Source organism: Brachionichthys hirsutus, chromosome 1 (genome assembly GCF_040956055.1).
Source record: "Brachionichthys hirsutus isolate HB-005 chromosome 1, CSIRO-AGI_Bhir_v1, whole genome shotgun sequence".
In the NCBI taxonomy this organism is placed as follows: domain Eukaryota; kingdom Metazoa; phylum Chordata; class Actinopteri; order Lophiiformes; family Brachionichthyidae; genus Brachionichthys; species Brachionichthys hirsutus.
Window position 1 is genome coordinate 15,387,503 of NC_090897.1, and position 22,130 is coordinate 15,409,632.

At 51.6% G+C, this 22,130-nt stretch overlaps 1 protein-coding gene across 1 annotated transcript in view; it reads right to left on the bottom strand.

Moving 5' to 3' along the window:
- Positions 1-354: 354 nt before the first annotated feature.
- shcbp1 (SHC SH2-domain binding protein 1) overlaps positions 355-22,130 on the bottom strand; it is a 54,635-nt gene continuing 32,859 nt past the window's right edge. The window contains exons 7-13 of the mRNA XM_068741821.1: positions 4,729-4,903; positions 3,636-3,756; positions 3,103-3,234; positions 2,737-2,855; positions 2,392-2,478; positions 1,230-1,353; positions 355-1,148 (exon numbers count right to left, since the gene is read on the bottom strand). Of these exons, the coding sequence (XP_068597922.1) occupies positions 889-1,148; positions 1,230-1,353; positions 2,392-2,478; positions 2,737-2,855; positions 3,103-3,234; positions 3,636-3,756; positions 4,729-4,903 (1,018 nt within the window). The 3' untranslated portion in view covers positions 355-888. The remainder of the gene's footprint in view (positions 1,149-1,229; positions 1,354-2,391; positions 2,479-2,736; positions 2,856-3,102; positions 3,235-3,635; positions 3,757-4,728; positions 4,904-22,130) is intronic.

Here is a 22,130-nt window from a genome sequence, read left to right on the forward strand (position 1 = left end):
TGTGGTTGATTAAATTCATTATGGGCATCAAAGTTCACAGAACTCCATTCAGCACTGGATAAGGGTGAAACAGACCAAGGAGCATCCATTGTGGCCTGTTGGGAGAGTTTGCCAGACAGATTCTCATGCCTAAAGAAGGTGGCCTTGGCTTTACCCTCTGCCTCTGGCTCCACATACATCTGTGATCTCCTTTATTGTGGAATCAGCTCCCTGATTGGTTCGTGAGACAGACACCATCTCTCTGTTCAGGAGGAGACTAAAGACTTTCCTTTTTAACAGACTAAAAAGCATCGCTGTACTCCAGGATTAAGCAGAACCCGCTTCATTCTATCAGGAAATCAAGATCACTCTGAACATAAAACTTGATATTTTATTTCCATTGAGCTTCTGCCCTTATAAATCAACTATAAAATACATCATAAAACATTTGAACACACGCAAGAACTCGTACACCCTCAGACAAAGTGTGCAAGTAACATGGAACTCAAACCGAACCAAATCAAGGAGTGCCATTCATTCAGAATACGTGTCATGTAAGGTGGGGACCTTACATGACAATTAGTACAACCAATAACAAAATTAAGGCAAAGTGATGAGTGAATCTGCAACAGATAACGCATTAAAACATTTACAGTTAGCGTCTGGGGCCCAAAGGAATAAATACGCTAAAATCATTCCTGTAACTTCAAACATGCGTGTTAAGTCAAACGGGTTCAAGTTGGAGCTCGACGGTGCTGCTCAGGGAGCGTCTGGGAGTCGCGTTACTCACGGAGGGTTAAAGAAATCGCCTAAAAGCTGTCAGTAAATATCAGAAGCTCCAAAATACTGTTAGACCGCGGCGCGCGTGTATTCCGACTGTCCGGTCATTTCTCAGCGGCATGTCGTCTGTCAGTAGAAGAAGGTGCCGAAGTCGCCCATTCCGTTCCGTCTAAACTGATTTCCCTCAATAGAGACAAAGATTTGATGCTGCATCAGATCCTGGACCGGCCGGCTGCACGACGTCTCCTTGTTTCGGCTCAACTGACGACTAAATTGCCACTTCTTGCCAGAGGGGACGCCGCCGCCGCCAGCTGCTGACGTTGAAGCGAGGTGGACAGGGTCTGGAAGGCTGTCCTGTTTGTCCTCATCGGTCAGTCCAGCAGGATCACCTCGGAACAAAAAGGTACAAACAATGTCCCACAGCTCTACGCACCTCTACTTCTGATTCCAATCCTTAGAGCACCACCTACCTTCACTTCTGTGCCGTTCCCCCTTGTTGGGCTTCACTAAAATAACGCCGTACCCTTCATTGTTGTGGATCACATTGTTCTCCATCGTGATGGACGGCAACACATCCAACTCATCTGCAAAGTCCTGCAAGCACAAAGAGTGCGAGTTTCATAGAGGACTTGATGCTGCACAGCAAGGGTGCTTTCACACCGTCACCGTCTGGTCCCCTTTAAATGGACCAGAGTTCCTTTGGTTGGTCCTGGTGTTGTTTAGCGTCCACATTAAAATGGTTACCAATTGTGCTCTCTTTTTCAACGTAAAGATATTCATTTGTATACTCGAGTTCACTCAGTATCTACACTGCCGTTCAGAAGTTAGGGGTCCACTCAGTGACCTCGCCATTAAGCAGCTAAACTGTGCTCCGCTGTGCTAACATGATTGCACAGCGGTTTCCACTCATCCATCGGCCTTCTGACGCAATGAGCAAACGCAATGTAGCATCAGAACCCCGCAGTGATGCTGCTGGAGACGGGCCTCAAGACACCGATGCAGATGTTGCACCAAGAACCAGACATCTGCATCTAGAACAGTCGTTTAGCACGTTAGCAATGTAGAGAGGGTATTTATGATTAGCTTAAAGTTAGCATTGAAAAAAAAACCAGTGCATTTATTTTAAAAAAAATAAGGGAATTTCTGAACGGTAGTGTAAGTCAGGCGTCGGCAACCTAAGACGCGCGTGTCATTGCTGGTGCGTGAGGGCAATTACGTCGGCACGCAGGGAATATTATGCCTGTACGTTTTGCGTGTGCCCTACACAGTAGTGATTTATATATATGCACACTATTACATAAGGCAGTATTTAAACTTGCTAGTTTACCCTAGCAAGTCTAAATACTGTAAAAATAGAAACTGTAAAAACATATCCTTTACAAATGATTTTATTAAAGAAGTAAGAGTTGGCACTTTGGGCTTTAGTTTATTGGAAAGTGGCACACGTCATGAAAAAGGTTGCCTACCCCTAATCTAAGTGATACCACAATATTTGACTTCATTTAAAGCACATGGTCTGACGTACGATGACGGTGCTCTGCATAAAGATGATGTGTTGCTAGAAACCAGAGGCAGAAATCAGAGGAGACCAAAGCCCTGCCTAAACGTCTGGGAGAGTCACTGCTTCCTCACCTTGACGAGGACGCCGTCTTTACAGTGATGGATCCCGTTACCTACAAGACTGCAAACACTGCCGGGGTAAATCTCCACCCCTGCCCCCTGTAGCCCACACACACGGCAAAATGAACAAAACACACATGATTACATTAGACAATAAAGAGACTGGTCAAAAGCTGTTTGAGCATCAGAACAATCGTGTCCCCACATCAGGCACTGGCAAAGTGAGAGAGCAACTGGAAATTACTTTTCCTAAAATCAAATCCTGGAACAGCCTCAGTGTGGAAAACTGCAACGATGGATGAGACCAACACGGCCCAAGACAAGTCTCCACACGCGGTCTGCACCTCCGGCACCTACCTTGGATCCGTACAGGTCACACATGCTCATGGTGAGGTGGGCCGACGTTCGGACGATGACCCCGGTGGTCTCACACTGCAGCACACAGTTCTCCATGGTCAGTGCCCCCTGACGCACACCTGAGAAAACCCGTTCGCACCACAGGAGTCAGGGTGCATGTTGTATGCTCAATGTCCATAAAAGAACACAAACACAACTGCTTCAGCTGCTGGACGGTGCTGCATTTTCGTTGATAATGTAATGTAACAGGTTGTCTGAGAGGGGACACTCTGTTAAACCATCTGATGTCCCCCAGCACTGTTGGGCTCCAGCAGGTGTAACAAGGAACTGAGTAACGCCTACGGGCCTGTACCGACGCATACTCACACAGAATGCCCTCGATAGCATCATGCTGGATGAACTTGATGTTGGACAGTCTGACGTCGGCCCCCGTGGACTCCACAAACGAGTCCCCCTTGCTTTTTTTCTCAATCACCACCTCATCAGGCAGCCCAAAGCCTGGAACACGGAGAGCAGAAGGACCAGGACCGCTGTCAACATCCGGCAGCTCCCCGTGTTGCCTTCAGGCTCATGGGATAGTTTTAATATAAGGCAGTAAATATGTTTTACACAACCTGAAACACAAACTTTATCTGAACTCTTGTGAACATGCAGTTAAAAAAAAAAATACTCTTCATGAAAATTTACCGAGTGGAAGCAGAGGACACCCGAGCACAACGATATACTGTGAGGTCTTCAGGTCCAACGCATCGTGGGGTAATAAAAGCCCCAGCACCAGCCCACACGGGGCCAGAACCTGACCCAGTGTGGTGACCCTCCGGTTCCCAACCCAAGTCCCAACTCACTGAGCCACTGCCACCCTCCAATAATTCCTGTGGAACCACATGATGGCTTTTTACCCTCTACAGTGACGGAGTCCGGTAGGAAGATGGAGCTACCGACGCTGTAGGCTCCTGGGAGAACGATGACCACATCGCCCTCATGGCAGGCCTCCACTGCTGATAGTGGCTCTCTGTGGAACTAAACACACGCAGTGACATGCGTTAGCTAGATTAGAGTCGTTTTAAAGAACACAAACTTGAGTTCGTGTTAGTTCTGCTCTGCTGGTCGAAACATGGTGAAACATTTAAGCCTTCACCGAAATGAGTGCTCAGGCAGAAAGATTCACTTCACTTCATGAGTTTGTCCCTCAGAGGGCAGTTTGGTTTACGGCAGTCGACATACACACTATGGACACATTCAAAGGACATATAAAATGCAAGATGCGAGCAGCATCATTATACAAATACACAAATACATACATCTGTGTGAGCAGCAACACCAAAAGGAGAACACTACGCGCCGTCACCTCCTCTCAGAGGCGTTCAGGGCCCCGATGGAGAGCGGGACAAAGGAGAACCTGGGTCTGTTTTTAGTGCTCGTCGGACACCAGAAGGGAGCAGCTTGTAATCGTGATTGAGAGGATGAGTTTTGTCCCTGTAGACCAGTGGTCCCCAACCACCGGGCCGTGGCCCGGTACCGGTCCATGAGGCATTTGATGCCGGGCCGCACAGAAAGAATAACTAATGTATTAAATTTCCGTTGTATCGATTATTAGCGTCCAAAAGGTGTTTTATTTTGAAAAACGACCGGATTTTCTCCAACGTAAGCAATTATTGAGACCACAACTCATGGTGAGAAGATATTGGTGTAACAGGAGTAAAAAATTGCCCGTCAAGAAACCGGTCCGTGGCAGGAAAAAGGTTGGAGACCGCTGCTGTAGATGGACTTGGATTTTTTTTAAGCTAGTGAACTTTAAAAACTTCATCCAGACTGCTGAATTTCAGCCCGGCTACCTTTGATGCTACACGGACGACTTTCCGCAGCGATGCTGAGACCGGAAGAACAAACTGCTCATGTTGGAGCGTAACGAATCAAATCATCCTGAGCCTAAGAGCTGGATCAAAGTAAAGCATCTAACCGCAGACACCGATACGCTGTAGAGGTACCGACCTGAATCTCAGTGTCCTCAGCGCTCAGAAGGAGCAGTCTGTCACTGAGGAGCGACTGGAGCTGCGTGGCGCTGCAGGAGGCGGCGACCACATGGACCAACCTCATTCCCGACTCCCTGAGCCCACGGCTCTGAACACACTGCTGCCGGGTATTTCCTTTGTAGCCCAGCACGTACCTAAAATACAACCAATGAGAAGAGCAAAAATCTTGTTGGTGCTTATAGTTAATCAATACATTAACCAATATGCTTGCATAGGCCAGCACTGGTGGCTTAACCTCCTATGACACACTGAGCTCCTCCCTCTCTATCTGGTTATTCATGTTATAAATATATGTCAGTAATCTCTCTCTCTTCCCTTTGGTCTTGTGCTCGCTCTCCCTCTGTTTGTCCCTCTTTCTGCAGGTCCTTCTGTCCGTAGTGCTGTAGAACCTGGACCTGTGACCCTCAACACACACACACACACACACACACACACACACAACCGGTCCAGACAGATGGCCGTCCACCATGAGCCTAGGTTCTGTCCAAGGTTTCTGCCTGTTAAAGGGAAGTGTGTCCTTGCCTCTGTCTCCAAAGTTCTTGCTCTTGTGGGTCAAGTTGGGTTCTGTCTCTCCCTGCAGGGTCTTTCCCTGCTACTCCTGCAAAATGTGCCTTGAGACAACTTCCTGTTATGATCTGGCGCTATAGAAATACAATTGAATTGAACCCCGCCACTTCTAGCTCCGCCTCCTGTCCTGTCCTCAGATTGCATGTGAGAGAACTGCTGTCCTTAAACTTTTAGGACAGCAGTTGTCACACATTGAAAGCCTGAAGGTTTAAGGCTTTCAATGTGTGACAACGGACTATTTCACGATCAATCCATCTTCAGTGGAGCCACCGTGTGGAGACACATCTTCCTCTTCAATAACGGATGACTTAACTCGACATCCAGTAATAATCCAAATGATAACCCACAGGCTGCTATCTTTTCTGCATCACAAGGCTGGTGATGAGCATTAACACTAAACAGCAGTGTATTACGTGGAGACAAACACGGCCAGCCTTGAATGAGATGGCCCTTTGATTGGTTGAATTCATTTTACATCGCATAATTATCCCAAATAATCCCAATTTAAAGCAACTAGAGGTGCATCCGAGGCCTCAGTCTTACAATCCAGACGGCTGTCAGAGCTGAAGAGAAACACGAGGAAAGGCTGGACAAGACAAATAGTCCATCAGGGAGGACGCCACATTTTGAGATCAAGGTTCATTGGTACCATATGAAAGCCCTGTTATTCAGGATTCCATTTTAAAATCAGTAGCTTTCAGTTCAAAATGGTCATTGAAGACACCTCCTGTCCATTTTTTCCAAGCTTGCGCAGTCACAAGATGACAATCTTCTTTACGCCCTTGAATTGGTATCTAGCCATTTATAACACGGGACACCCCGAATGAAAGCTTATTTTCTCTCAATTATAAAATGTGTTGTCTTAGCATGGATGATGTGAAAATAAATGGCGGTTGCAGTGAAGGCACATGAGAAGTAAGAATAATGACATCAATACGAATAGTCGTGCTCGGAATTATTTAGTGTCTAACAAATGCTTAATAGCTACATCACATTTTAATTTGGTGTATCATTAATTAAATTGGACCATTAATAGGGAATATATTGTAAATTTAGCAACATGCTGTCTGCGAAAGATTCACTTTGTGACGACCAGACACAGCTGGGGACGGACCGACCACATCCAGAGCTCAGTGGACGGACCCGACCGCACACAGAGCTCTGGGGACGGACCCGACCAGACGCAGAGCTCTGGGGACGGACCCGACCAGACGCAGAGCTCTGGGGACGGACCCGACCAGACGCAGAGCTCTGGGGACGGACCCGACCGCACACAGAGAGCTCTGGGGACGGACCCGACCACACACAGAGAGCTCTGGGGACGGACAAACCAGTTACAAATGTAACTACTTTGGCTACACTGATTACAAATGTAACTACTCGGGCTGCACTGATTACAAATGTAACTACTCGGGCTGCACTGATTACAAATGTAACTACTCGGGCTGCACTGATTACAAATGTAACTACTCGGGCTGCACTGATTACAAATGTAACTCCTCGGGCTGTACTGATTACAAATGTAACTACTCGGGCTGTACTGATTACAAATGTAACTACTCGGGCTGCACTGATTACAAATGTAACTACTCGGGCTGCATTGATTACAAATGTAACTACTCGGGCTGCACTGATTACAAATGTAACTACTCGGGCTGTACTGATTACAAATGTAACTACTCGGGCTGTACTGATTACAAATGTAACTACTCGGGCTGCACGGATTACAAATGTAACTACTCGGGCTACACGGATTACAAATGTAACTACTCTGGCTGCACGGATTACAAATGTAACTACTTGGGCTCTGGGGACGGACCCGACCACACACAGAGAGCTCTGGGGACGGACCAACCAGTTACAAATGTAACTACTTTGGCTACACTGATTACAAATGTAACTACTCGGGCTGCACTGATTACAAATGTAACTACTCGGGCTGCACTGGTTACAAATGTAACTACTCGGGCTGCACGGATTACAAATGTAACTACTCGGGCTGCACTGATTACAAATGTAACTACTCGGGCTGCACGGATTACAAATGTAACTACTTTGGCTACACTAATTACAAATGTAACTACTCGGGCTGCACGGATTACAAATGTAACTACTCGGGCTACACTGATTACAAATGTAACTACTCGGGCTGCACGGATTACAAATGTAACTACTTTGGCTACACTGATTACAAATGTAACTACTCGGGCTGCACTGATTACAAATGTAACTACTCGGGCTGCACTGATTACAAATGTAACTACTCGGGCTGTACTGATTACAAATGTAACTACTCGGGCTGCACTGATTACAAATGTAACTACTCGGGCTGCACTGATTACAAATGTAACTCCTCGGGCTGCACTGATTACAAATGTAACTCCTCGGGCTGTACTGATTACAAATGTAACTACTCGGGCTGTACTGATTACAAATGTAACTACTCGGGCTGCACTGATTACAAATGTAACTACTCGGGCTGCACTGATTACAAATGTAACTACTCGGGCTGCACTGATTACAAATGTAACTACTCGGGCTGCACGGATTACAAATGTAACTACTCTGGCTCTGGGGACGGACCGACCACACACAGAGATCTGGGGACGGACCCGACCACACACAGAGATCTGGGGACGGACCCGACCACACACAGAGAGCTCTGGGGACGGACCCGACCACACACAGAGAGCTCTGGGGACGGACCCGACCACACACAGAGAGCTCTGGGGACGGACCCAACCACACAGAGATCTGGGGACGGACCCGACCACACACAGAGCTCAGTGGACGGACCCGACCACACACAGAGCTCTGGGGACGGACCCGACCACACGAAGAGAGCTCTGGGGACGGACCCGACCACACACAGAGCTCAGTGGACGGACCAACCAGTTACAAATGTAACTACTCGGGCTGCACGAATTACAAATGTAACTACTCGGGCTGCACGAATTACAAATGTAACTACTCGGGCTGCACTGATTACAAATGTAACTACTCGGGCTCTGGGGACGGACCCGACCACACAAAGAGCTCTGGGGACGGACCCGGCCACACACAGAGAGCCCTGGGGACGGACCCGGCCGCACACAGAGAGATCTGAGGACGGACCAACCAGTTACAAATGTAACTACTCTGGCTGTACTGATTACAAATGTAACTACTCGGGCTGCACTGATTACAAATGTAACTACTCGGGCTGCACGGATTACAAATCTAACTACTTTGGCTGCACGGATTACAAATGTAACTACTTGGGCTCTGGGGACGGACCGACCAGTTACAAATGTAACTACTCTGGCTGTACTGATTACAAATGTAACTACTCGGGCTGCACTGATTACAAATGTAACTACTCGGGCTGCACTGATTACAAATGTAACTACTCTGGCTGCACGGATTACAAATGTAACTACTCGGGCTGCACTGATTACAAATGTAACTACTCGGGCTGCACTGATTACAAATGTAACTACTTTGGCTGCACGGATTACAAATGTAACTACTTGGGCTCTGGGGACGTACCGACCACACACAGAGAGCTCTAGGGACGGACCCGACCACACACAGAGCTCTGGGGACGGACCCGACCACACACAGAGCTCTGGGGACGGACCCGACCACACAGAGAGCCCTGGGGACGGACCCGACCACACACAGAGAGCTCTGGGGACGGACCCGACCACACACAGAGCTCAGTGGACGGAACCGACCACGCACAGAGCTCTGGGGACGGAACCGACCACACACAGAGCTCTGGTGACGGAACCGACCACGCACAGAGCTCTGGGGACGGACCCGACCACACAAAGAGCTCAGTGGACGGAACCGACCACGCACAGAGCTCTGGGGACGGAACCGACCACACACAGAGAGCTCTGGGGACGGACCCGACCACACACAGAGAGCTCTGGGGACGGACCGACCACACAAAGAGAGCTCTGGGGACGGACCCGACCGCACACAGAGCTCTGGGGACGGACCCGACCACACACAGAGCTCTGGGGACGGACAAACCAGTTACAAATGTAACTACTCTGGCTGCACAGATTACAAATGTAACTACTCGGGCTGCACTGATTACAAATGTAACTACTCGGGCTGCACGGATTACAAATGTAACTACTCGGGCTGCACGGATTACAAATGTAACTACTCGGGCTCTGGGGACCGACCGACCACACAGAGATCTGGGGACGGACCCGACCACACACAGAGATCTGGGGACGGACCCGGCCACACACAGAGCTCTGGGGACGGACCCGGCCACACACAGAGCTCTGGGGACGGACCAACCAGTTACAAATGTAACTACTTTGGCTACACTGATTACAAATGTAACTACTCGGGCTGCACTGATTACAAATGTAACTACTCGGGCTGCACTGATTACAAATGTAACTACTCTGGCTGCACAGATTACAAATGTAACTACTCGGGCTGCACTGATTACAAATGTAACTACTCGGGCTGCACTGATTACAAATGTAACTACTCGGGCTGCACTGATTACAAATGTAACTACTCGGGCCCTGGGGACGGACCGACCACACACAGAGATCTGGGGACGGACCCGACCACACACAGAGATCTGGGGACGGACCCGACCACACACAGAGCTCTGGGGACGGAACCGACCACACACAGAGCTCTGGGGACGGACCCGGCCACGCACAGAGATCTGGGGACGGACCCGACCACACACAGAGATCTGGGGACGGACCCGACCACACACAGAGCTCTGGGGACGGAACCGACCACACACAGAGCTCTGGGGACGGACCCGGCCACGCACAGAGCTCTGGGGACGGACCCGACCACACACAGAGAGCTCTGGGGACGGACCCGACCACACAAAGAGCTCTGGGGACGGACCCGACCACACACAGAGATCTGGGGACGGAACCGACCACACACAAAGAGCCCTGGGGACGGACCCGACCACACAAAGAGAGCTCTGGGGACGGACCCAACCACACAAAGAGAGCTCTGGGGACGGACCCGACCACACACAGAGCTCTGGGGACGGACAAACCAGTTACAAATGTAACTACTCTGGCTGCACAGATTACAAATGTAACTACTCGGGCTACACTGATTACAAATGTAACTACTTTGGCTGCACGGATTACAAATTTAACTACTCGGGCTGCACTGATTACAAATGTAACTACTCGGGCTGCACCGATTACAAATGTAACTACTCGGGCTGCACTGATTACAAATGTAACTACTCGGGCTGCACTGATTACAAATGTAACTACTCGGGCTGCACGGATTACAAATGTAACTACTCGGGCTCTGGGGACGGACCGACCACACACAGAGCTCTGGGGACGGACAAACCAGTTACAAATGTAACTACTCTGGCTGCACAGATTACAAATGTAACTACTCGGGCTGCACTGATTACAAATGTAACTACTCGGGCTGCACGGATTACAAATGTAACAACTCGGGCTCTGGGGACGGACCGACTACACAGAGATCTGGGGACGGACCCGACCACACACAGAGCTCTGGGGACAGACCCGACCACACACAGAGCTCTGGGGACAGACCCGACCACACACAGAGCTCAGTGGACGGACAAACCAGTTACAAATTTAACTACTCGGGCTGCACTGATTACAAATGTAACTACTCGGGCTGCACGGATTACAAATGTAACTACTTGGGCTGCACTGATTACAAATGTAACTACTTGGGCTGCACTGATTACAAATGTAACTACTCGGGCTGCACGGATTACAAATGTAACTACTTGGGCTGCACTGATTACAAATGTAACTACTTGGGCTGCACTGATTACAAATGTAACTACTCGGGCTCTGGGGACGGACCGACTACACAGAGATCTGGGGACGGAACCGACCACGCACAGAGCTCTGGGGACGGACCCGGCCACGCACAGAGCTCTGGGGACGGACCCGACCACGCACAGAGCTCTGGGGACGGACCCGACCACACACAGAGAGCTCTGGGGACGGACCCGACCACACACACAGAGCTCTGGGGACGGACCCGACCACACACAGAGCTCAGTGGACGGAACCGACCACACACAGAGCTCTGGGGACGGACCCGACCACACAAAGAGCTCTGGGGACGGACCCGGCCACACACAGAGAGCCCTGGGGACGGACCCGGCCGCACACAGAGAGATCTGAGGACGGACCAACCAGTTACAAATGTAACTACTCTGGCTGTACTGATTACAAATGTAACTACTCGGGCTGCACTGATTACAAATGTAACTACTCGGGCTGCACGGATTACAAATCTAACTACTTTGGCTGCACGGATTACAAATGTAACTACTTGGGCTCTGGGGACGGACCGACCAGTTACAAATGTAACTACTCTGGCTGTACTGATTACAAATGTAACTACTCGGGCTGCACTGATTACAAATGTAACTACTCGGGCTGCACTGATTACAAATGTAACTACTCTGGCTGCACGGATTACAAATGTAACTACTCGGGCTGCACTGATTACAAATGTAACTACTCGGGCTGCACTGATTACAAATGTAACTACTTTGGCTGCACGGATTACAAATGTAACTACTTGGGCTCTGGGGACGTACCGACCACACACAGAGAGCTCTAGGGACGGACCCGACCACACACAGAGCTCTGGGGACGGACCCGACCACACACAGAGCTCTGGGGACGGACCCGACCACACAGAGAGCCCTGGGGACGGACCCGACCACACACAGAGAGCTCTGGGGACGGACCCGACCACACACAGAGCTCAGTGGACGGAACCGACCACGCACAGAGCTCTGGGGACGGAACCGACCACACACAGAGCTCTGGTGACGGAACCGACCACGCACAGAGCTCTGGGGACGGACCCGACCACACAAAGAGCTCAGTGGACGGAACCGACCACGCACAGAGCTCTGGGGACGGAACCGACCACACACAGAGAGCTCTGGGGACGGACCCGACCACACACAGAGAGCTCTGGGGACGGACCGACCACACAAAGAGAGCTCTGGGGACGGACCCGACCGCACACAGAGCTCTGGGGACGGACCCGACCACACACAGAGCTCTGGGGACGGACAAACCAGTTACAAATGTAACTACTCTGGCTGCACAGATTACAAATGTAACTACTCGGGCTGCACTGATTACAAATGTAACTACTCGGGCTGCACGGATTACAAATGTAACTACTCGGGCTGCACGGATTACAAATGTAACTACTCGGGCTCTGGGGACCGACCGACCACACAGAGATCTGGGGACGGACCCGACCACACACAGAGATCTGGGGACGGACCCGGCCACACACAGAGCTCTGGGGACGGACCCGGCCACACACAGAGCTCTGGGGACGGACCAACCAGTTACAAATGTAACTACTTTGGCTACACTGATTACAAATGTAACTACTCGGGCTGCACTGATTACAAATGTAACTACTCGGGCTGCACGGATTACAAATGTAACTACTCGGGCTGCACTGATTACAAATGTAACTACTCTGGCTGCACAGATTACAAATGTAACTACTCGGGCTGCACTGATTACAAATGTAACTACTCGGGCTGCACTGATTACAAATGTAACTACTCGGGCTGCACTGATTACAAATGTAACTACTCGGGCCCTGGGGACGGACCGACCACACACAGAGATCTGGGGACGGACCCGACCACACACAGAGATCTGGGGACGGACCCGACCACACACAGAGCTCTGGGGACGGAACCGACCACACACAGAGCTCTGGGGACGGACCCGGCCACGCACAGAGCTCTGGGGACGGACCCGACCACACACAGAGAGCTCTGGGGACGGACCCGACCACACAAAGAGCTCTGGGGACGGACCCGACCACACACAGAGATCTGGGGACGGAACCGACCACACACAAAGAGCCCTGGGGACGGACCCGACCACACAAAGAGAGCTCTGGGGACGGACCCAACCACACAAAGAGAGCTCTGGGGACGGACCCGACCACACACAGAGCTCTGGGGACGGACAAACCAGTTACAAATGTAACTACTCTGGCTGCACAGATTACAAATGTAACTACTCGGGCTACACTGATTACAAATGTAACTACTTTGGCTGCACGGATTACAAATTTAACTACTCGGGCTGCACTGATTACAAATGTAACTACTCGGGCTGCACTGATTACAAATGTAACTACTCGGGCTGCACTGATTACAAATGTAACTACTCGGGCTGCACTGATTACAAATGTAACTACTCGGGCTGCACGGATTACAAATGTAACTACTCGGGCTCTGGGGACGGACCGACCACACACAGAGCTCTGGGGACGGACAAACCAGTTACAAATGTAACTACTCTGGCTGCACAGATTACAAATGTAACTACTCGGGCTGCACTGATTACAAATGTAACTACTCGGGCTGCACGGATTACAAATGTAACAACTCGGGCTCTGGGGACGGACCGACTACACAGAGATCTGGGGACGGACCCGACCACACACAGAGCTCTGGGGACAGACCCGACCACACACAGAGCTCTGGGGACAGACCCGACCACACACAGAGCTCAGTGGACGGACAAACCAGTTACAAATTTAACTACTCGGGCTGCACTGATTACAAATGTAACTACTCGGGCTGCACGGATTACAAATGTAACTACTTGGGCTGCACTGATTACAAATGTAACTACTTGGGCTGCACTGATTACAAATGTAACTACTCGGGCTGCACGGATTACAAATGTAACTACTTGGGCTGCACTGATTACAAATGTAACTACTTGGGCTGCACTGATTACAAATGTAACTACTCGGGCTCTGGGGACGGACCGACTACACAGAGATCTGGGGACGGAACCGACCACGCACAGAGCTCTGGGGACGGACCCGGCCACGCACAGAGCTCTGGGGACGGACCCGACCACGCACAGAGCTCTGGGGACGGACCCGACCACACACAGAGAGCTCTGGGGACGGACCCGACCACACACACAGAGCTCTGGGGACGGACCCGACCACACACAGAGCTCAGTGGACGGAACCGACCACACACAGAGCTCTGGGGACGGAACCGACCACGCACAGAGCTCTGGGGACGGACCCGGCCACGCACAGAGCTCTGGGGACGGAACCGACCACACACAGAGAGCTCTGGGGACGGACCCGACCACACAGAGCTCTGGGGACGGACCCGACCACACACAGAGATCTGGGGACGGACCCGGCCACACACAGAGATCTGGGGACGGACCCGGCCACACACAGAGATCTGGGGACGGACCCGACCACACACAGAGCTCAGTGGACGGACCCGACCACACACAGAGAGCTCTGGGGACAGACCAACCAGTTACAAATGTAACTACTTTGGCTACACTGATTACAAATGTAACTCCTCGGGCTACACTGATTACAAATGTAACTACTCGGGCTACACTGATTACAAATGTAACTACTCGGGCTACACTGATTACGAATGTAACTACTTTGGCTGCACGGATTACAAATTTAACTACTTTGGCTACACTGATTACAAATTTAACTACTCTGGCGACACTGATTACAAATGTAACTACTCGGGCTGCACTGATTACAAATGTAACTACTCGGGCTGCACTGATTACAAATGTAACTACTCGGGCTGCACTGATTACAAATGTAACTACTCGGGCTGCACTGATTACAAATGTAACTACTCGGGCTGCACTGATTACAAATGTAACTACTCGGGCTGTACTGATTACAAATGTAACTACTCGGGCTGGCCCGATTACAAATGTAACTACTCGGGCTGTACTGATTACAAATGTAACTACTCGGGCTGTACCGATTACAAATGTAACTACTCGGGCTGCACGGATTACAAATGTAACTACTCGGGCTGCACGGATTACAAATGTAACTACTCTGGCTGCACGGATTACAAATGTAGCTACTCGGGCTGCACTGATTACAAATGTAAGTACTCGGGTTGCACTGATTACAAATGTAACTACTCGGGCTGCACGGATTACAAATGTAACTACTCGGGCTGCACGGATTACAAATGTAACTACTCTGGCTGCACGGATTACAAATGTAACTACTCGGGCTGCACTGATTACAAATGTAAGTACTCGGGCTGCACTGATTACAAATGTAACTACTTTGGCTGCACGGATTACAAATGTAACTACTTGGGCTGCACTGATTACAAATGTAACTACTCGGGCTGCACTGATTACAAATGTAACTACTCGGGCTGCACTGATTACAAATGTAACTACTCGGGCTCTGGGGACGGACCGACCACACACAGAGATCTGGGGACGGACCGACCACACACAGAGAGCTCTGGGGACGGACCCAACCACACAAAGAGCTCTGGGGACGGACCCGACCACACACAGAGATCTGGGGACGGACCGGACCACACACAGAGCTCAGTGGACGGAACCGACCACACACAGAGATCTGGGGACGGACCCGACCACACACAGAGATCTGGGGACGAACCCGACCACACACAGAGCTCAGTGGACGGAACCGACCACACACAGAGCTCTGGGGACGGAACCGACCACACACAGAGCTCTGGGGACGGACCCGGCCACGCACAGAGCTCTGGGGACGGACCCGACCACACACGGAGATCTGGGGACGGACCCGACCACACACAGAGAGCTCTGGGGACGGACCAACCAGTTACAAATGTAACTACTCGGGCTGCACTGATTACAAATGTAACTACTCGGGCTGCACTGATTACAAATGTAACTACTCGGGCTGCACTGATTACAAATTTAACTACTTGGGCTCTGGGGACGGACCGACCACACAAAGAGAGCTCTGGGGACGGACCCGACCACACACAGAGATCTGGGGACGGACCCGACCACACACAGAGAGATCTGGGGACGGACCAACCAGTTACAAATGTAACTACTCTGGCTGTACTGATTACAAATGTAACTACTCGGGCTGCACTGATTACAAATGTAACTACTTTGGCTGCACTGATTACAAATGTAACTACTCGGGCTCTGGGGACGGACCGACCACACACAGAGATCTGGGGACGGACCCGACCACACACAGAGATCTGGGGACGGACCCGACCACACACAGAGCTCAGTGGACGGAACCGACCACACACAGAGCTCTGGGGACGGAACCGACCACACACAGAGCTCTGGGGACGGACCCGACCACACACAGAGAGCTCTGGGGACGGACCCAACCACACAAAGAGAGCTCTGGGGACGGACCCGACCACACAAAGAGCTCTGGGGACGGACCCGACCACACACAGAGATCTGGGGACGGACCCGACCACACACAGAGCTCAGTGGACGGACCCGACCACACACAGAGCTCAGTGGACGGACCCGGCCACACACAGAGCTCTGGGGACGGACAAACCAGTTACAAATGTAACTACTCGGGCTGCACGGATTACAAATGTAACTACTCGGGCTCTGGGGACAGACCGACCACACACAGAGATCTGGGGACGGACCCGACCACACACAGAGATCTGGGGACGGACCCGACCACACACAGAGCTCAGTGGACGGAACCGACCACACACAAAGCTCTGGGGACGGAACCGACCACACACAGAGAGCTCTGGGGACGGACCGACCACACACAGAGAGCTCTGGGGACGGACCCAACCACACAAAGAGCTCTGGGGACGGACCCGACCACACACAGAGATCTGGGGACGGACCGGACCACACACAGAGCTCAGTGGACGGAACCGACCACACACAGAGATCTGGGGACGGACCCGACCACACACAGAGATCTGGGGACGGACCCGACCACACACAGAGCTCAGTGGACGGAACCGACCACACACAGAGCTCTGGGGACGGAACCGACCACACACAGAGCTCTGGGGACGGACCCGGCCACGCACAGAGCTCTGGGGACGGACCCGACCACACACAGAGAGCTCTGGGGACGGACCAACCAGTTACAAATGTAACTACTCGGGCTGCACTGATTACAAATGTAACTACTCGGGCTGCACTGATTACAAATGTAACTACTCGGGCTGCACTGATTACAAATTTAACTACTTGGGCTCTGGGGATGGACCGACCACACAAAGAGAGCTCTGGGGACGGACCCGACCACACACAGAGAGCTCTGGGGACGGACCCGACCACACAAAGAGAGCTCTGGGGACGGACCCGACCACACACAGAGATCTGGGGACGGACCCGTCCGCACACAGAGATCTGAGGACGGACCAACCACTTACAAATGTAACTACTTTGGCTGTACTGATTACAAATGTAACGACTCGGGCTGTACTGATTACAAATGTAACTACTCGGGCTGTACTGAATACAAATGTAACTACTCGGGCTGTACTGATTACAAATGTAACTACTCGGGCTGTACTGATTACAAATGTAACTACTTTGGCTGTACTGATTACAAATGTAACTACTCGGGCTGTACTGATTACAAATGTAACTACTCGGGCTGTACTGAATACAAATGTAACTACTCGGGCTGTACTGATTACAAATGTAACTACTCGGGCTGTACTGATTACAAATGGAACTACTCGGGCTGCACGGATTACAAATGTAACTACTCGGGCTGCACGGATTACAAATGTAACTACTCTGGCTGCACGGATTACAAATGTAACTACTCGGGCTGCACTGATTACAAATGTAAGTACTCGGGCTGCACTGATTACAAATGTAACTACTTTGGCTGCACGGATTACAAATGTAACTACTTGGGCTGCACTGATTACAAATGTAACTACTCGGGCTGCACTGATTACAAATGTAACTACTCGGGCTCTGGGGACGGACCGACCACACACAGAGATCTGGGGACGGACCCGACCACACACAGAGATCTGGGGACGGACCAGACCACACACAGAGCTCAGTGGACGGAACCGACCACACACAGAGAGCTCTGGGGACGGACCCAACCACACAAAGAGAGCTCTGGGGACGGACCCAACCACACAAAGAGAGCTCTGGGGACGGACCCGACCACACACAGAGCTCTGGGGACGGACCCGACCACACAAAGAGCTCTGGGGACGGACCCGACCACACAAAGAGCTCTGGGGACGGACCCGACCACACACAGAGATCTGGGGACGGACCCGACCACACACAGAGCTCAGTGGACGGAACCGACCACACAAAGAGAGCTCTGGGGACGGACCCAACCACACAAAGAGAGCTCTGGGGACGGACCCGACCACACACAGTGCTCAGTGGACGGACCCGGCCGCACACAGAGCTCTGGGGACGGACAAACCAGTTACAAATGTAACTACTCTGGCTGCACAGATTACAAATGTAACTACTCGGGCTACACTGATTACAAATGTAACTACTTTGGCTGCACGGATTACAAATTTAACTACTCTGGCTACACTGATTACAAATGTAACTACTCGGGCTGCACTGATTACAAATGTAACTACTCGGGCTGCACTGATTACAAATGTAACTACTTTGGCTGCACGGATTACAAATGTAACTACTTGGGCTCTGGGGACGGACCCGACCACACACAGAGAGCTCTGGGGACGGACCCAACCACACAAAGAGAGCTCTGGGGACGGACCCAACCACACAAAGAGAGCTCTGGGGACGGACCCGACCACACACAGAGCTCTGGGGACGGAACCGACCACACACAGAGATCTGGGGACGGATCCGACCACACACAGAGCTCTGGGGACGGACCCGGCCACACACAGAGCTCTGTGGACGGACCCGGCCACACACAGAGCTCTGGAGACGGACCCGGCCACACACAGAGCTCTGGGGACGGACCAACCAGTTACAAATGTAACTACTTTGGCTACACTGATTACAAACGTAACTACTCGGGCTACACTGATTACAAATGTAACTACTCGGGCTACACTGATTACAAATGTAACTACTCGGGCTACACTGATTACAAATGTAACTACTCTGGCTACACTGATTACAAATGTAACTACTCGGGCTGCACTGATTACAAATGTAACTACTCTGGCTACACCGATTACAAATGTAACTACTCGGGCTCTGGGGACGGACCGACCACACACAGAGCTCTGGGGACGGACCCGACCACACACAGAGAGCTCTGGGGACGGACCCGACCACACACAGAGATCTGGGGACGGACCCGACCACACAAAGAGAGCTCTGGGGACGGACCCGGCCGCACACAGAGCTCTGGGGACGGACAAACCAGTTACAAATGTAACTACTCTGGCTGCACAGATTACAAATGTAACTACTCGGGCTGCACTGATTACAAATGTAACTACTCGGGCTGCACTGATTACAAATGTAACTGCTCGGGCTGCACTGATTACAAATGTAACTGCTCGGGCTGCACTGATTACAAATGTAACTACTCGGGCTGCACTGATTACAAATGTAACTGCTCGGGCTGCACTGATTACAAATGTAACTACTCGGGCTGCACTGATTACAAATGTAACTACTCGGGCTGCACTGATTACAAATGTAACTACTCGGGCTGCACGGATTACAAATGTAACTACTCGGGCTGCACGGATTACAAATGTAACTACTCGGGCTGCACTGATTACAAATGTAACTACTTGGGCTGCACGGACATCAAATGTAACTACTTTGGCTGCACGGATTACAAATTTAACTACTTGGGCTACACTGATTACAAATTTAACTACTCTGGCTACACTGAATACAAATGTAACTACTCGGGCTGCACGGATTGCAAATGTAACTACTCGGGCTACACTGATTACAAATGTAACTACTCGGGCTACACTGATTACAAATGTAACTACTCGGGCTACACTGATTACAAATGTAACTACTCGGGCTACACTGATTACAAATGTAACTACTCGGGCTGCACTGATTACAAATGTAACTACTCGGGCTCTGGGGACGGACCGACCACACACAGAGCTCTGGGGACGGACCCGACCACACACAGAGAGCTCTGGGGACGGACCCGACCACACACAGAGAGCTCTGGGGACGGACCCGGCCGCACACAGAGCTCTGGGGACGGACAAACCAGTTACAAATGTAACTACTCTGGCTGCACAGATTACAAATGTAACTACTCGGGCTGCACTGATTACAAATGTAACTACTCGGGCTGCACTGATTACAAATGTAACTGCTCGGGCTGCACTGATTACAAATGTAACTACTCGGGCTGCACTGATTACAAACGTAACTACTCGGGCTGCACTGATTACAAATGTAACTACTCGGGCTGCACGGATTACAAATGTAACTACTCGGGCTGCACGGATTACAAATGTAACTACTCGGGCTGCACGGATTACAAATGTAACTACTCGGGCTCTGGGGACGGACCGACCACACCCAGAGAGCTCTGGGGACGGACCGACCACACACAGAGCTCTGGGGACGGACCCGACCACACACAGAGAGCTCTGGGGACGGACCCGACCACACAAAGAGAGCTCTGGGGACGGACCCGACCACACAAAGAGAGCTCTGGGGATGGACCCGACCACACACAGAGATCTGGGGACGGACCCGACCACACAAAGAGCTCAGTGGACGGACCCGACCACACACAGAGATCTGGGGACGGACCGACCACACAAAGAGAGCTCTGGGGACGGACCCGACCACACACAGAGAGCTCTGGGGACGGACCCGACCACACACAGAGAGCTCTGGGGACGGACCCGACCACACACAGAGCTCTGGGGACGGACCCGACCACACACAGAGCTCTGGGGACGGACCCGACCACACACAGAGCTCAGTGGACGGACCCGACCACACACAGAGCTCAGTGGACGGACCCGGCCATACACAGAGCTCTGGGGACGGACAAACCAGTTACAAATGTAACTACTCGGGCTACACGGATTACAAATGTAACTACTCGGGCTCTGGGGACGGACCGACCACACACAGAGATCTGGGGACGGACCCGACCACACACAGAGCTCTGGGGACGGACCCGACCACACACAGAGCTCTGGGGACGGACCCGACCACACACAGAGCTCAGTGGACGGACCCGACCACACACAGAGCTCAGTGGACGGACCCGGCCATACACAGAGCTCTGGGGACGGACAAACCAGTTACAAATGTAACTACTCGGGCTACACGGATTACAAATGTAACTACTCGGGCTCTGGGGACGGACCGACCACACACAGAGATCTGGGGACGGACCCGACCACACACAGAGCTCAGTGGACGGACCCGGCCACACACAGAGCTCTGGGGACGGACAAACCAGTTACAAATGTAACTACTCGGGCTACACGGATTACGAATGTAACTACTCGGGCTCTGGGGACGGACCGACCACACACAGAGATCTGGGGACGGACCCGACCACACACAGAGATCTGGGGACGGACCCGACCACACACAGAGCTCAGTGGACGGAACCGACCACACAGAGAGCTCTGGGGACGGACCGACCACACACAGAGAGCTCTGGGGACGGACCGACCACACACAGAGAGCTCTGGGGACGGACCCAACCACACAAAGAGCTCTGGGGACGGACCCGACCACACACAGAGATCTGGGGACGGACCGGACCACACACAGAGCTCAGTGGACGGAACCGACCACACACAGAGATCTGGGGACGGACCCGACCACACACAGAGATCTGGGGACGGACCCGACCACACACAGAGATCTGGGGACGGACCCGACCACACACAGAGCTCTGGGGACGGACCCGGCCACGCACAGAGCTCTGGGGACGGACCCGACCACACACGGAAATCTGGGGACGGACCAACCAGTTACAAATGTAACTGCT